Below are 16,961 nucleotides of genomic sequence, written 5' to 3' on the forward strand. Positions count from 1 at the left end.
CACCACTGGATTCAACACTCCCTACTTGACTAACTGATATACTAATTGAATCACTAAAGCACACGTCTTCAACACCTTGAGTGGTAGCAGCAGCCAAAACAATAGCAGATCCAAACTACTCCATCACCTTAGATCTATTGTTTCTGCCTTGCCTCGAACCAGTAACAAACCCACAAGTGGACGATTTACCATCTCCAAACAGCACCCCATAACACATGTTCACAAAACATTATCAGTTAGCTTCTAGAAAAAAAAGAATATATCTCCAGTGACTCGATCTAAAGCACTGCCCTCGCAAGACAAAGAATAACACTGCTCAAAATAGGAAAAGACAAGTCTATTCCTGATCCATCTCCAGTTACGCAAATGACCACATCAAGCGATCCACAAGGAGTGCATTTATGCGTGTCACGTAGTCCTACCGAGTAGAACGTTTTGTTTGCTTCAATGATATTGCTAACAACTTTTTACCATGTGGATTTAACGTCAGATTTATGTAATTTGATGGCATGTTCGTCCACACAGTTTTCCAGTCAGTGGCTTGTATTCTATATTGTTGAGATTTTTCACCTTTTTCTATTCGCATTGGGAACCTCTTGTTGTTAGGTGGTTACTATTTAGGAGACTAGCGTCTACATAACTGTCTTTGAGGTAGAATTCCCACATACGTTTTAACTTTTAATTAATTTTCGTTATGTCGATCGGAGGATGCATAATAGCTTGGCGTACCTATGGAAAAGCTATGTCGTGATACTGCTTGGACCTTCGTTTAGGAGTGTTATTATTTTTTTGGGGAACAACGCCGTTGCTTTTCTATCGCTGTGAACAAGTTCCAGCGCACCAGATTCCCTCGAGTAGACCAGAGTGTCATACGACAGCTTGAGTGTGTTTACCTTCCGAATGTATCTGCTAGTTATCCGGTTGCTATGTATTTTAAGAATTGGAAAGAAAAGCGCGACGTAGTATGCTCTGAAGAATACTTAAGTCTATATCATTCAAATGTTTTCAATTATGTTCAACAGCCCGCCAATTATTTTCCAGAATTGCCTCCTGTGTTTTGTTTGTTAGTTGTCATCTTTAGAGACCACCTGTCTAAGATGACTCCGAGCTTTTTATGACTGTCACAACTCGTATCCACGGTTTATCTTGGTTGTCGAATCCTCTGATGTTTAGGATTTTGCATTTTTGGTCACTGATTCTGAATTGTGGCCTCGACGCGACGCTATATTGCAACGTTCAGTTCGAAGGAAACTGTCTCCTCCTCATTCTTTATCAGGACAGCAATATTTCGTTAAAAAGTTGTAGCAACGGCTCGATGGACAGCACGAAAAGAAGCATAGAGACCGGATTCTCGAGTGACAAAAGCCGCTGGGCTGTTAAAAAATTTTGTTAACTGTCATGTACCTGAATTACAACTGAATCCTCTGCAAAGCTTAATCGTGACTAAGGCACTCCACTTTAGTGCTCGGCACGTGCTGTCAGTTTTATTTCTCATTATCAGAGAAACTAGAGCTGTGATAAGTTACAGTGCTTACCTTACGTTTCTACATCCATACATATTATACACTACTGGCCATTAAAGTTGCTACACCACGTAGATGACGTGTTACAGACGCGAAATTTAACCGACAGGAAGACGATGCTATGATATGCAAATGATTAGCTTTTCAGAGCATTCACACAAGGTTGGCGCCGGTGGCGACACCTACAACGTGCTGATATGAGGAAAGTTTCCCACCGATTTCTCATACACAAACAGCAGTTGACCAGCGTTGCCTGGTGAAACGTTGTTGTGATGGCTCGTGTAAGGAGGAGAAATGCGTACCATCACGTTTCCGACATTAATAAAGGTCGGATTGTAGCCCATCGCGATTGCAGTTTATCGTATCGCGACATTGCTGTTCGCGCTGGTCGAGATCCAACGACTGTTAACAGAATATGGAATCGGTGGGTTCAGGAGGATAATATGGAACGCCATGCTGGATCCCAACGGCCTCGTATCACTAGCAGTCGAGATGACTTATCCGCATGGCTGTAACGGATCGTGCAGCCATGTCTCGATCCCTGAGTCAACAGAAGGGGACGTTTGCAAGACAACAGCCATCTGCACGAACAGTTCGACGACGTTTGCAGCAGCATGGACTATCAGCTCGGAGACCATGGCTGCAGTTGCCCTTGACGCTGCATCACAGACAGGAGCGCCTGCAATGGTGTACTGAACGATGAACCTGGGTGCACGAACAGCAAAACGTCATTTTTTCGGATGAATACAGGCTCTGTTTACAGCATCATGATGGTCGCATCCATGTTTGGCGACATCACGGTGAACGCACATCGGAAGCGTGTATTCGTCATCGCCATACTGGCGTATCATCCGGCGTGATGGTATGGGGTGCCTTGGTTAAACGTCTCAGTCACCTCTTGTTCGCATTGACGGCACTTTGAACAGTGGACATTACATTTCAGATGTGTTACGACCCGTGGCTCTACCCTTCATTCGATCCCTGCGGAACCCTACGTTTCAGCAGGATAATGCACGACCACATGTTGCAGGTCCTGTACGGGCCTTTCTGGATACAGAAAATGTTCGACTGCTGCCCTGCCCAGCACATTCTCCAGATCTCTCACCAATTGAAAACGTCTGGTCAATGGTAGCCGAGCAAATGGCTCGTCACAATACGCCAGTCACTACTCTTGATGAACTGTGGTATCGTGTTGAAGCTGCATGGGCAGCTGTACCTGTACACGCCATACAAGCTCTGTCTGTTCAATGGCGAGGCGTGTCAATGCCGTTATTACGGCCAGAGGAGGTTGTTCTGGGTACTGATTTCTCAGGATCTATGCAGCCAAATTGCGTGACAATGTAATCACATGTCAGTTCTAGTATAATATATTTGTCCAATGAATACCCGTTTATCATCTGCATTTCTTCTTGGTGTAGCAAGTTTAATGGCCAGCAGTGCAAAAATGGATGTATGTGTGCAGATTACGTTTCCTAATGTTGTCACGCGGATTTTCTCTGGTGTTTCAGCAGATATCTACAATTTCGTTTTTGCGTTGTGTAATTGGAATTAGGCCAAACAAATAGTGCGCATCACGTCTTTCATGCGGCGCCCGGCGTCGCTGGAAAGCTGCTGTTTGTTTCCCGTTACAAACAAAAGGTTTTTAAACCGGAATTTTTCATGTCCATCCGATAGAGCGGTACAAGATTAGTCTGCTTCGATATTCGCTTTATTGATATGTATTAACAGGAACATTAAAACTCGAAGAGTAACCAGTACTCCAGTAGCGGGAGCAGCGCCCTCGCCTGCGCTGACTACCACCACCAAGCATCAAGCGCTACTGAGTCGCTGCTGGGTTTCTGTTTATTCCCCTTGTCTTATGGACCTTTTTATACATATCGATAAAACGAATATCGAAGTACACTAATCTTGTACCACTCTATCGAATGGGCACGTAAAATTCCGGTTTAAAGTTAATTTTGTTTTTAATTGGAAACAAGCAGACGCTTTATATTAACAAAGGGCGTGGCATGAAGCACTTGATGAGTGGAATTTGTTTCGGCTGACTCCAGCTACACAATGCAAGAACGAAATTCCAAATATTTGCTTAAACACCATAAAAAAATGTGCCTCACGACTCTTAGGAGAGGCACCATGCACTCGTAAAGCACTGGACAGATTTCAATCATCTTGGTACGGATATCACTTACAGTCTGCGAAGTGTCGTAGTGGGGTAAGAACCACTTACTTGTCGCAGGGGTGGGGGGTCTGGTTGATAAAGCAACGTAACCCCTGACGCGCGAATATCCTTATTTCAGCCCCCCAATATTTCAGAATTAGAGCACATAGTGACTTGCAACGAACTTTACGAAAATTTTCTCGCTGACAACAAACAAAAAATGGTGAAAGGAAAGAAGTTTATTAGTTACTGCATTTTCGCTGTTCATGCAGTCGAACTGCCGCGTAAAGCATGACATTGTAATTTATTACTTATTTACTACTACTGAAATATTTCATTATACGACACGTTGCTACATAATAATGCTGAAGATTAGATGGGTTGATCACATAACTAATGAGGAGGTATTGAATAGAATTGGGGAGAAGAGGAGTTTGTGGCACAACTTGACAAGAAGAAGAGACCGGTTGGTACGACATGTTCTGAGGCATCAAGGGATCAAAAATTTAGCATTGGAGGGCAGCGTGAAGAGTAAAAATCGTAGAGGGAGACCAAGAGATGAATACACTAAGGAGATTCAGATGGATGTAGGTTGCAGTAAGTACGGGGAAATGAATAAGCTTGCACAGGATAGAGTAGCATGGAGAGCTGCATCAAACCAGTCTCAGGACTGAAGACCACAACAACAACAACAACAACGACACATAGTTTGGGAGATAAGACATAAAATACTGAGATGTTTGAAAAGCTGCCGCATCATGCATGATGTTTAAATTGACAACTTCTTCGTAACGCACTTCGCAGACAGTACCCACATATGCCGCTGAATGTACCTACACAAGTATATAATTGTAAAACACATAGTTCAAGAGCTAAGACGTAAATACTGAGCTGCATGACGGTGAAACTGCAAGGTGAAATTGTTTAGAGATGCAAGTGAAATTTGTAAACGGGCAAAGCGACTGGTAAAAAGCTGATCCTAAGCCCCTGGAACTATTTCAACACAATTTGGTAAATAAATCTGTAAGGAAATACTGTGGGAGTAAGAACCACCAACCTCCTGTTGGGATGAAAGTGATAACGTGGAGAGGGAAGAAAGGGGGAGATGATGAACAAACAGGGAGGGGGAAGAAGGAGATGGCTGCAGATAAAGGGGAGGGTGAGACGGACAGAGGTAGGAAAGAGCGACAGGCAGAGGAAGAGAGAGGCAAAGAGAGGGTGGGGGAGGAAATGTGAGAGGGGGAAGAGGAATGGACAGAGAAAAGGAAGAGGAGGGGATGGACAGAGGGGGTATTGGAGCAAATGGACAGAGGAAGAGGAGTAGATGGACAGGGAGAGTGGGCAGAGGAGATGGACAAAGGTAGGAGGAGGAGGAGGAGGAGGAGGAGGAGATGGATAGAGATAGGAGGAGTAGGAGGAGGAGGAGATGGACAAATAGAGGGGAGGAGGTGACAGAATTCGAGAGGGGATGAGGAGATGGACAGAGGGAGAAGGAACAGATGGACAGAGGGGGAGAAGCATATGGACAGAGAGAGGAGGGAAGAACAGACTGACATAGAGAAGAGTAGGAGGAGTTGGACAGAGGAAAAAGCAGGAGAAGATGAAAAGAGAGTGGGGGCGGAGGATGTGGACAGAGAGAGGGAGGAGAGGGAGGTGAATTAATTGATGATTGGAATATTACATATTCGAACAATGCTGAGCACTCAGCTAGTCATCGATAATTCACAATAGTCAACAGAGCTTGCACTTCGTGGACTTAAACCTAACGTGCGCGTTAGAAGATGTTTGCAATAATTCTTCCTATGTGCAGGAAGGGGTCAGCGCGGATACGAAAGGTACTACGTGTGAACGCAACGGGGCCTTACATGGGTCTCACGGTGCTGGTCGACACCATGACGCACGATTATGTATACCCACTCATCGCCACCCGTGGCCTCAAGGTACGTGTGCAGTCTTACAAGTTACTCTTAAATGGCGACAGGTTATCATTAACATTTACAAGGACCATATTTCACGGCAAGGTGTGTTTGAAATAGTGTTGCGGTCGACGTAGATCCAACATGGCTGCAATGCACGACAATATAGTGGTATGGCCTGGCAATATTCTGATGGAGCAGGCTATCCCAGCTACTTGCCAATGTATGGCCGAGGCGTGCCGGTGTTGCCCTCCAAGGGTGGAGAATATTTCATGTATCTCTGTCCTCGACTGCATATGCTTCTCTCTCTCTCTCTCTCTCTCTCTCTCTCTCTCTCTCTCTCTCTCTCTCTGACTCACTTCCTCTCTCTGACGCCGACAGCGCTTCATTGCCAAGTCACGAAATCTGAGTGGTGAAACAATATCATTTCGCCTCATTTCGGAAGATGGTGCTCGTATACAGAGGCTGTCCATTTGTTTGTTGTTTGCAAGAATGTGCAAGTGGGGAAACGAGAGAACCAGAATTACGTAAATATGATTCTTACATCTACTGCCTGAGCTATGGAACACAGAAAGTAATGTATATAAAGACCACATTTTGGAGAATCACCTTCTCGATGCTAAGTCATAGCGGAAGATTTGCAGCAGCGAGCCATATTTGTATTCTATATGGGTTCGTAAGACTTCTAAACTTTTTATAAGCTTATCAGGTATGTTTCTACGTTCATGGGTAGCAACGTATCAGCTGTCTTTTTTATTATGGTCTTTGTTTACGTTACTTTTCACGTCACATGACTCTCGTCGTAAATGTACTGCGAATCTCGTCGTAAATGTACTGCATTTATGATTTTCATAATTCTGTTACTGAAATGGTAAACCACCACAAAGAATTAGCAAAACTATTTCAATTTTATTTCAAACTACCCTACTGAATTTCTTAAGGCCTTCCATGAAAACATCTGGTAACAAACGGCACGTCGATAAGAAATTCTCTTTGAAGACTAACATCAAATTCCCATATAAATCACCAGTAGCCCAAAACGGAAACATTGTTGGTCATCTGGTTGTAAACTGGTATACAATCTTTGTTATTAATATTGGTTTTTATGATTCATTCAAAATTGTGTTTAAACATTCTGGTAGAAGTATATATCCAGTGACAATTCACGAGTTACAGTTAAGCAAGCAGGTTACTAACTTAGAAAAAGAACTAGTCTACAAAGCTGATTTCTCGATTTCTTGCTAATTTCTAGGGCTTCTGAAATGCAAAAGCAAGCGTGCTGCATTCACCTGCATTAGTTTGCTTTCGTCCACTCCGATGCCATACTGCACCCCTTGTAAACACCTCTGGCCTAGACATTCACTACCGCAAACATTGCTGGGCAACAATGACAGGCTATGTTACCAAATACGTGGCTGGAATTCGTATGGTCGGGGAATGTTGTGAGCAATATTCAGTTATGAGAGTCTACGTAAACGCACCGCATCATCACGGTGTTTTTCTGCCACTCTGTAGTGCATTGGTTAACAGACTTTTCCGGCATGCGCCATTATTAAAATATCAGCGCCCTAAATGAAAACACTGGTCTGGCAGTTAAATTAGTTGATTGGTTTAAAAATATAATAATCCATGAAACATGTGCTTTACGTTCACAAACAGTTTACCGAACACATTTATCGTCAGTAAAATTAATTTGTCGGGCGAACTTTTTAAGTAGACAGCTTAGAAATTCTCAGAATCAGACTCGCTACAGCTGCCCACATTTTACTCTTTCACATTAATTTTCGCACGCCTTTTACTCTTCATTACGACCACCATCGAAAACACAGATTAGCACAATTAGGAAGTTGCAAATGAAATGAAGTTCCATAGAAAAAAATGGTTCAAATGGCTCTGAGCACTATGGGACTTAGCATCTGAGGTCATCAGTCCCCTAGAACTTAGAACTACTTACCTAACTAACCTAAGGACATCAGACACATCCATGCCCGAGGCAGGATTGAACCTGCGACCGTAGCGGTCGCGCGGTTCCAGACTGAAGCGTCTAGAGTTGTAGTAGCACTGAACAGCCAATAATTTATATTTTACCGATATCCAAAAAGTCATGAATTTGTTTGCTGCCAGATTTTGTCATTATGTACTGTGGCAATACAATTCTGTAACATATTTGGTTCCGAAGATTTAAATTCAAATGAGTTTTAAACACATGCAGATCTGTCGATACTACCTTCTTGGAAGTATTTTTCGAACTGTTTGAAAAGCTGAGACAGGTGATTTGCTAAACAGATATTTTATTTTAAGACAAACAGCACCATTAGATATTAAAAACTGTTGTAACATTGGAAAATAATCATCGATACCATAATCATTGATTTTTTCCCGTAGTTTTTTCAGCATTTCCATTAATAACATACGAGGGCCGTTTAATAGATAATGAAATACATTTTTCTTTGAAAGCAGGATGGTTTTATTCAGGATTCCAATACACCATATAGTTCCCCACTCTTATGGCTACCAAAACTTTTTTTTTCAACATAATCTCCGTTCAGTGCTACGGGCTTATGCCACTTTAGTGGGGGGCCTGTAAGCCCGCATAGTAGCACTCCACTGATCGACGTCGGAACCTACATCATACTGCATCAATATCTCCCCATCACCCACATATTACTTCTCACAGACTGCACCCTTCATTGGACCAAATGGATGGAAATCGGAAGGTGCGAGGTCCGGGATGTAGGGTGGAAGAGGAAGAACAGTAAAGTTTTGTGAGCTCCTCTCGGATGCACAGACTTGTGAAAGGCATCGTGTTGTCATGGAGAAGAAGTTCGTTTGCATTTTTATCGCAACGAACATGCTGAACCCAGTGGGGATAGAACTTTGAGTACAGCAAGTGGTGGACGAGTGTGTTTCTACTAACAGAGGCGGACAGTTGAGCAGCGAAGTGTTTGATTGTGATCCGTCGATCACCTCGAATGAGAGTGTCCGCATGTTCCAGCATTGCAGGAATCACAGCTGCGTGCGGCCGGCCGGCACGCGAGAGACCGGACAGATATGCGCGACCTTGATGCAATGAAGAAAGACGCCTCGCCCAACGACTAACCGTACTTTTGTTCTCTGCCAGATCTCCGTAAACATCCTGCAAGTGTCTGCGAATATCGGCGATGCTCTAGTTTTTCTCCAAAAGAAACTCAGTTGTAGCTCTCTTTTTGGAAAGCACCTCCGTTACAGACGCCATTTTGAAGGTTGCTAGTAGTACCGCCACCTTTCGGAACTTCATGAGACTGTACAGGCTGAAGCGGCAATAATCCGCAATGTCCCGTAACAAATTCCGCATTTTTTCAACCGAAACTGGGCGGGGAAAAAGCGTATTACATTACTTATTGAATGGACCTCGTGTTTGTAACTACATCGATAAGAATTGATTGACCCGTACCTTACAACAGATGGTAAACATAAGACAATGGATTTTTGTTCGACCACTCTGCATCCGTTATTGTTGCAGAATGTATCTAATATTGCAATATTATCAGTGCAGTCTTGCAGCAGTGCTGTGGCGCGTCTTGGTGCACAGTTTGGAAAACATTTCTATCGTGTCTGGTAGCGTGAGAACTCTTGGATATTCTGTACTTGACCACCTAACGAATTCAGAGAATATATTATTAATTTTCGTTATGCATTTGTTGGATGACATCACTTTGATTTTTGGAAAGGTAAATGCACCAGAGGGGCAGTTCTGACTTGTCCTTGATGATAGAGACAAGAGCGGCGAAAAAAGAAGGCACATTCATTGGATTCTGAGCAGTTTATCGGCTCGTCAACCTGCTTCCGATAGAAATCTTCGCTCTACTGTATCTTTGTGCGTTGTAATCTTGAAAAAAGTGCTGTCGCGTCGCGCTAGAGTGCGTGCCACGCCCCACTTGCCACATTTAAGAGTGCTGCGTGCTCGGTCTCGCCCTCAGTGTGTGTTTCTCGCTTCGTGGCTTTAAGTCTAACGAGCTGTAAAAATGTTAGCAACCGTCATTCAAGTTCTTCGATGGAGATCAATGTTTTTCTTTGTGCTGCTTTGTGAAGCTTGATATCCTTGTCTGACTACCGTGAACTTCAGACACACGTGTTCGATGCTTTCACCTTCCGGAGCATTGGGTGAGACATATTCGATGTCTACATCTGCGTCTACACGGTGCCTCAAAAAAAAGAACTGATTTCAGTTGTCTGTTACAGGCAAACTGTGCAAAAAAGTAACACATTGTGCATGTCACAGGATAGAGGAGGGTTTAAAGTTTTCTGTCCATACAGAAACTATAACATACACTCAACATGAGCACTCGAGAAACACTGAAACGGTCGTACATTTCAGTCCATGCACGAATCAACAGATCCCTGCTTACTAAATCGATAGCTTCATCAACTAGATTTCTCAGATCTTGAGGAGTAGTTGTCATAGGTGGGACTTTATCTTTCATGTACCCCAGATACAACAGTGTGTGAGGTCTGGATACATGGGAGTCCCAAAACAATGAACAGTCCAACGTTATGGGATGGCATTGTTAACATAACGCCGCATCTTAGGGTGAAAATGAGTCGGAGCACCATCATGCACAAAAATAAAATCATCGGAAACAGACAATTTGGCAGTATGTCCAGCTATTAAATCCTGTCGCAGGTTTCCTCGCAAAAAAAGAAACTTTCGTAAACTTTGTTGACGGAAATGGCACAAAACATTCATTGTCAGTGAGTCTCTTTCATGAGGCCAGGATTGTGTGACCTCTAAATTCTTATATTATGTCGGCTTACATTACCCAGAACATTCCCTGGCCCCAGGACAGAGCCCTGAGGACACCCCTTCGTTATCTTTTTGCTAACTCACCCGATAGGGGACGATAGCCAGACCTCCATTTCCATACAATAGCTCCCGAGACAGCTATATAGCGGCCCTGGACACTCTTTCTCCCGCAAGCAGGAGAAGAGCGAAGGCCCCCACAGGTTGTCAAAGGCGCCTCTGGTGCCAACCGTGATGCCAACTTTGTACTTGTGTGGGGACGACCTACAGACTGCTGCCGCCTGGGCAATTGCATCAGATCGCCCCATCCAAAAGCCGAATTGCCTGTTGCTCGTCCCACACAGCACTCGGTGTGCCGTCAGTCTGTCAGCTAGTAACCGCTCTACCAATTTGCCCAGCAGGTCCAACAGACAGTTTGGTCTGTAGGATTTTACTTCTTTTGGGTCTTTTTTCTGGCTTTTCTTGATAATCATTACATTGGCCTGTTTCCAGTGCCTTATTATATATTCTTGTCAGAGGTGTTACCAGTTGAGGAGCGAGGTACTGAACTACTTCTGCTACAATGCCGTCTGGTCCTGGGGCCTTGCCTCTCTTTAATGATTTTATATGTGCCGCCACTTCTTCCTCGGAGATCGGATACGCAACAGTGTTGTTCACATATTCTCCCTGAACTGCCTGCCTAATTAGGCTTTGCTCTTCTGTATCCTACTTTATCGTCAGGGAGTAGGGATCGGAGGAGGACCTCAGCAGTTTCCTGCCAAAATGCCGTCATCCGGTTCCCATCCCTGACGGTGGAGAGCACATGTGGCGACTGGATTTTCTCTCTTACTATCTTGTAGGGAGCGCCCCAGGGATCAATAGCCAATTGGCTCTGCACATATTTTTCCCAGCTCTGTAGCCTAACTGTTCTCATCTCTTTCTGAACCGCTCCTTGATATCTCTATAATTCGCTACCGACGTTGTTTTTCTTCCCAGACGACACTTCACTGGTAGTACCTCCTCGCCCTCCTGACCGACTGACGCATCTGCCGTAATTCCGCAGACCATGGTGACAGAGAGGCCTCTACGGCTCTCCTCCTGGTTGGTACAGCTGCCCTCAGCGCTCTGGTGAGTGCACTCACCAGTTCTTCGGGGTGTCTGTTGATGTCTTCGTCACCTTCCGGTCATATCGGGACATCAAACACTCTTGCAAGGCGCTCCCTTCTGTTCTGTTACAGTTGAGCTGCACTTCCCACCCTATGTCCCAGCGCCACTCTCTGTCAGAGAGCGTAAAATGGATTAGGTTGTGGTCACTTGTGGTCCCTGTCTCTGACCATCCAATTTTGAATATTGCCAGCAATGTTAGCTGACATTAACGTGATGTCAATGTTCGTGTACTCACCACCTCCGCAAGTGTAGATGGGGGTTTCCTGACCTATTAGCGATAAGAAACAGGACGTGATGGTATCAGGACGTGATGGTATCCTCCATTTTTTCGCCTCTTTCATCCCGAGTGCCACTGTGCCATAAAGAGGGCGTGGCGGGGCGGGGCGGGGGGGGGGGGGGAGATTAAGCATTCATGTCCGCCACCACTACAATCTTGCGCTCCCTGGGCGCCGTATATACCTGGACAAGTTGGTCAAGGTGTACTTCTATATTGGTTCCGTACTGGAGGTACATTTTAACCAGATATGTGATGCCTACTGGCGACTGGAGCTCTACAACATTACAGTGATCATCGGAGAGATGTGAAAGCACTGTGATTCTTAACGCTTTGTTAACTACTATAATGGTGGCCTTCGGGTCATCCCCAGAGCTTACTACTATCCAGTTTACAGCGGAAAATGGTATATTCCCTGCAAGAGAATATGGCTCTCGCAGACAGGGCACTTCAAGGCTCAACTCCTCCACCCCCTCCGAAGCTCCTGCATGACCAGCCTACTGTTATGTACATTTAACTGTGCTATCTGAATCGCTGTTGTCATGGGAAAGATGTATGGACATATGATTCCGGAAAGGTCTTTCTCCAATCGAAAGCTATTTTTCTGTTGGATAGGACAGACTTATTGTAAATTTCATCTAGATCGAATGTTTCATTTCGTCTTTCAAAAACCTTCTTCACAAGGTCACGCAGGGCGCCAAAGTCAGTGGGGAGATTCATAGGCTTCAACTGTATTCTATCAACAGCCTCCATGGCCGAGAGGGTGACTTTAGCCCACACTTGTGCCTTACACGCACCACGTGTCGCAGTGCCGTGGTCAGAACAGCCGGCTCCTCCAGGAGGGACAACTGCATGGAATGTTCGAGGTTTTGGTAGATTCTCACAGGATCAACCTTTTTGTACAATACATTGGACTCTATTCCTTTTCCATTCAATGGTGGCACGAGGAAGAATCATTGATGAAGGTTTCCCGGGTCTCCAGCCTGGTGGTGGCGTTGATATCTAGCGACGTTTCGGGAAGTGTCATACTACCCATCTTCTGGCGAAGGGTCGAGATTCACGGAGAGCGGGCTATTTATATATGCGGTCACTCCCCTCCACTAGACCTCGGGTGGCTGCGGTGGGCCAGCGGCGTGCGCGCGGTGGTGCGGATGGCTGTCGCCCCCGGCGGCCGCGTTCGGTTCTCGGTGTAAGCCTTCTGTCTGCGTCCACGGTGGAGGACGTTGACGGGCGTGCTTCCGACGGATTGTCGCTATCGCAGGGTTCCATGCTGCGCTGAGTTGGTATCTCTCAGCTCTGTTGACCAGATTGTCGTGAATCCTTATTTCTATCTATTCTTTGATAACGCTTCCCCAGAAGCCAGATGCTCGGCACAGTACCTTCGTGTCTTCGAAGTTGGTGTGTTCATTTATGCTGTGTTCTGCTATGGCTGATTTTTCTGTGTGATCTAGTCGCACACATCTGATATGTTCTTATCAGCTGTGTTTGCCCAATGTACTGTTTTCCGCATTCTCATGGTATGCTGTATACTCCTGGCGTGTTAACGTTCAGCGCGTCTTTGGCAGAACCTAGGAGCTCCCTCGTCTTCGGTGGTGGTCGGAAAACGGTTTTGATACTGTATTTCCCCAGAAGTCGTGCAGTTTTGGCGGAGAGCGGACCCACGTACGGAAGGAACACGAGTCGTTTGTCCTCTTCTTCATCATCACCTTATTCTAGGGTTCTCACTGCTTCCTTCTTCCTTTTAAGCGCGCTGTTGATCTGCGTTTCACTGTAACCATTTTGTAGGAAGACTTCCCTCAGGTGTTTCAGCTCGAATGGTAGGCTGTCTTTGTCGCAGACGGCGCGAGCCGTATGTACCAGGGTGGTCAGTACTGTTTGTCCTTGTGCTGGGTGGCTCAAATGGCTCTGAGCACTATGGGACTTAACTGCTGAGGTCATCAGTCCCCTAGAACTTAGAACTATTTAAACCTAACTAACCTAAGGACAACGCACACATCCATGCCCGAGGCAGGATTCGAACCTGCGACCGTAGCGGTCGCGCGGTTCCAAACTGTAGTGCTTAGAACCGCTCGGCCACTTCGGCCGGCTTGTGCTGGATGGTGGCAGCTTGTCGCATGAAGGTATAGGTCATTGTGTGTCTTCTTCCTATGTACTGCATGGCCTAGTGTACCATCTGCCTTCCTCTTAATTAAAATATCAAGGGAGGAGAGGCATCCGATTTCCTCCATTTCTATTGCAAATTTTATGTTCGGATGGATGCTGTTGAAGTGTTCAAGAAACTCATCTAGCGTCTGTTTGCCATGTCCCCACACGACAAAAGTGTCGTCGACATAGCGGAAGAAGTACTTTGGTTTCTGTCTGGCAGTTTGAAGGGCCACCTCTTCGAAATGTTCCATACAGAGGTTTGCAATCGCAGGAGTCAATGGGGAGCACATGGGCACACCGTCGATCTGCTCGAAGAATTCCCCGTTGCACTGAAAGTAGGTGGTTGTTAGTGTATGTTCGACTGTTTGTGGTTCATAGTACTGGGCTAAAAGTGCCAAGGAGTCTTGAAGGGGTACTTTCGTGAAAAGCGACGTCACGTCGAAGCTCACGAGTAGGTCCTCCCTTTGTAGTCGCATGTCCCTGAGTATTTTTACGAATTCGGCTGAGTTTCTGACATGGTGGCTGCAGTGTCCCACAAGGGGTTTGAGCAGTGTCGCTAGGTATTTAGCAAGCCCGTAACTGTGAGAGTTGATGGAGTCCACAATCGCTCTCAGAGGTACCCCTTCCTTATGGATCTTGGGGAGTCTATAAAGGCGTGGTATCGCTGGCGCTCTGGGGTACAGCCGCTTCTTCATTGGTGCAGGTAAGTCAGATTTCTTCAGTAGGGCTATCGTCTTTCTACTCATCGCCGGGGTTGGATCCTTCTTCAGCCTCTTGTAGGCCTCGTCTTGTAGCATCAGGTTTATTTTCTGCCGGTACTCGGCAGTACTTAATAGCACTGTAGCGATCCTTTTGTCCGCTGGTAGGACCGTCATATCAGGGTCATCTCTAAGGGACCGGAGAGCTGCTCGTTCTTCCGCAGATATGTTGTTTTTAGGTAATCGAAATGTCTAGATTATTCTGCAAGTTTCCCATCTGACTTCCTCTGCTTCCTCCTTTGGAAGCCCTCGTACTGCTTCTTCCACGCCGCTGATAATACCTCGTTTCGGGATCGTTCTGGGGACGGGGGCGAAATTCAGTCCTTTTCTGAGGACTGCGATTGTGGCAGCGTCCAGTTCTTTTCCAGTCACATTGAACACGGCTCTGGTGTCATTCATCTTCTTTTTTGTCGTCTGAGTCCCGGCTAGTCTGCCGAATTTGCCGAGTTGTTTAGATGTAGAGCCCCGTTTTTGTATCTCACTGTTGGAGTATGTGCTGCAGTCGGCCCATTCCCATGGGAAAAGCATCTCCAAGTTTATGACATGAAACACTTTCCATAACTCAAGGCTGTCATCTGTGGACCTGCACGACTGAAGATATCGATTTATTTGTCAAACCACTTTCGCCTTTTGCTGCTAGTGTACTTCATGACTTCCGACTTAAGCTGACAAGTGTACAGTGGAGCACCCAGCTCAACGACCTGTTTGTCCACTCCAAGAATTTATAAGACTTTTATAAAATATTACCCCAAAAACAATATCCTCGACTGCACAGACAATCCCGTAAAATTATTCCCGTTCTTGGTTCAATTGGCTCTGAGCACTATGGGACTTAACTTCTGAGGTCCTCAGTCCCCTAGAACTTAGAACTACTTAGACCTAACTAACCTAAGGACATCACACACATCAATGCCCGAGGTAGGATTCGAACCTGCGACCGTAACGGTCGCGCGGTTCCAGACTGTAGCGCCTAGCACCGCCCGGACACTCCGGCGGGCTTGGTTCAATTGTGTGTGAACATTTTTTCTTCTGTTACGGAACTGACAGAGTCCCACGAGCATCGCGTTAAACATATTATAATCTGGTAACTTCACATGTTTGATTTATCATGAATCATAGTTCCAGAATTATTACATGATCTGAAATAGAAATATCTACAAGTTTATAAACATCACATCGTAATGTTAAATGCCTGTATACAGGGTGTCACGAAAGGTACGGCCAAACTTTCAGGAAACATTCCTGACACACAAAGAAAGAAAATATGTTATGTGGACATGTGTCCGGAAACGTTTACTTTCCATGTTAGAGCTCATTTCATTACTTCTCTTCACATCACATTAATCATGGAATGGAAACACACAGCAACAGAACATTTGCACTGAAATGAGGATTGACACATTGTGTACCCGTGGAGGCCAATAAGTTGTTGATAGTGCCTGCACACGCTGTACATGGTACGGAAACAACTGGTTCTCCCGTAGCACTCTCCATACAGTGACGTGGTCAACGTTACCTTGTACAGCAGCAACTTCTCTGACGCTGACATTGGGGTTATCGTCAACTGCACGAAGAATTGCCTCCTCCATTGCAGGTGTCCTCGTCGTTCTAGGTCGTCCCCAGTCGCGAGTCATAGGCTGGAATGTTCCGTGCTCCCTAAGACGCCGATCAATTGCTTCGAACGTCTTCCTGTCGGGACACCGTCGTTCTGGAAATCTGTCTCGATACAAACGTACCGCGCCACGGCTATTGCCCCGTGCTAATCCATACATCAAATGGGCATCTGCCAACTCCACATTTGTAAACATTGCACTGACTGCAAAACCACGTTCGTGATGAACACTAACCTGTTGATGTTACATACTGATGTGCTTGATGCTAGTACTGTAGAGCAATGAGTCGCATGTCAACACAAGCACCGAAGTCAACATTACCTTCCTTCAATTGGGCCAACTGTCGGTGAATCGAGGAAGTACAGTACATACTGACGAAACTAAAATGAGCTCTAAAATGGAAAGTAAGCGTTTCCGGACACATGTCCACATAACATCTTTTCTTTATTTGTGTGTGAGGAATGTTTCCTGAAAGTTTGGCCGTACCTTTTTGTAACACCCTGTATAATGCTTTCTGTTGTTCTGCTCACCATATTAGCACTATCTAACATATTTATTTAATCGAGTAAGAAAAGTAATTGCTTTGGCAGGAAAATAAAAAGTTGAAAATAGACACACATGACAAACGCCTGCTTATAAAAGGAAGCT

The 16,961-nt window shown here is 45.3% G+C and overlaps 1 protein-coding gene across 1 annotated transcript in view; it reads left to right on the plus strand.

Moving 5' to 3' along the window:
* The window catches only part of LOC124729832 (sodium channel protein Nach-like), a 138,237-nt gene that overhangs the window by 54,611 nt on the left and 66,665 nt on the right, over positions 1–16,961 (plus strand). The window contains exon 5 of the mRNA XM_047248498.1: positions 5,492–5,621. Coding sequence (XP_047104454.1) covers positions 5,492–5,621 — 130 coding nt within the window. The remainder of the gene's footprint in view (positions 1–5,491; positions 5,622–16,961) is intronic.

The sequence above is a fragment of the Schistocerca piceifrons genome, chromosome 1 (genome assembly GCF_021461385.2).
Source record: "Schistocerca piceifrons isolate TAMUIC-IGC-003096 chromosome 1, iqSchPice1.1, whole genome shotgun sequence".
Lineage (NCBI taxonomy): Eukaryota > Metazoa > Arthropoda > Insecta > Orthoptera > Acrididae > Schistocerca > Schistocerca piceifrons.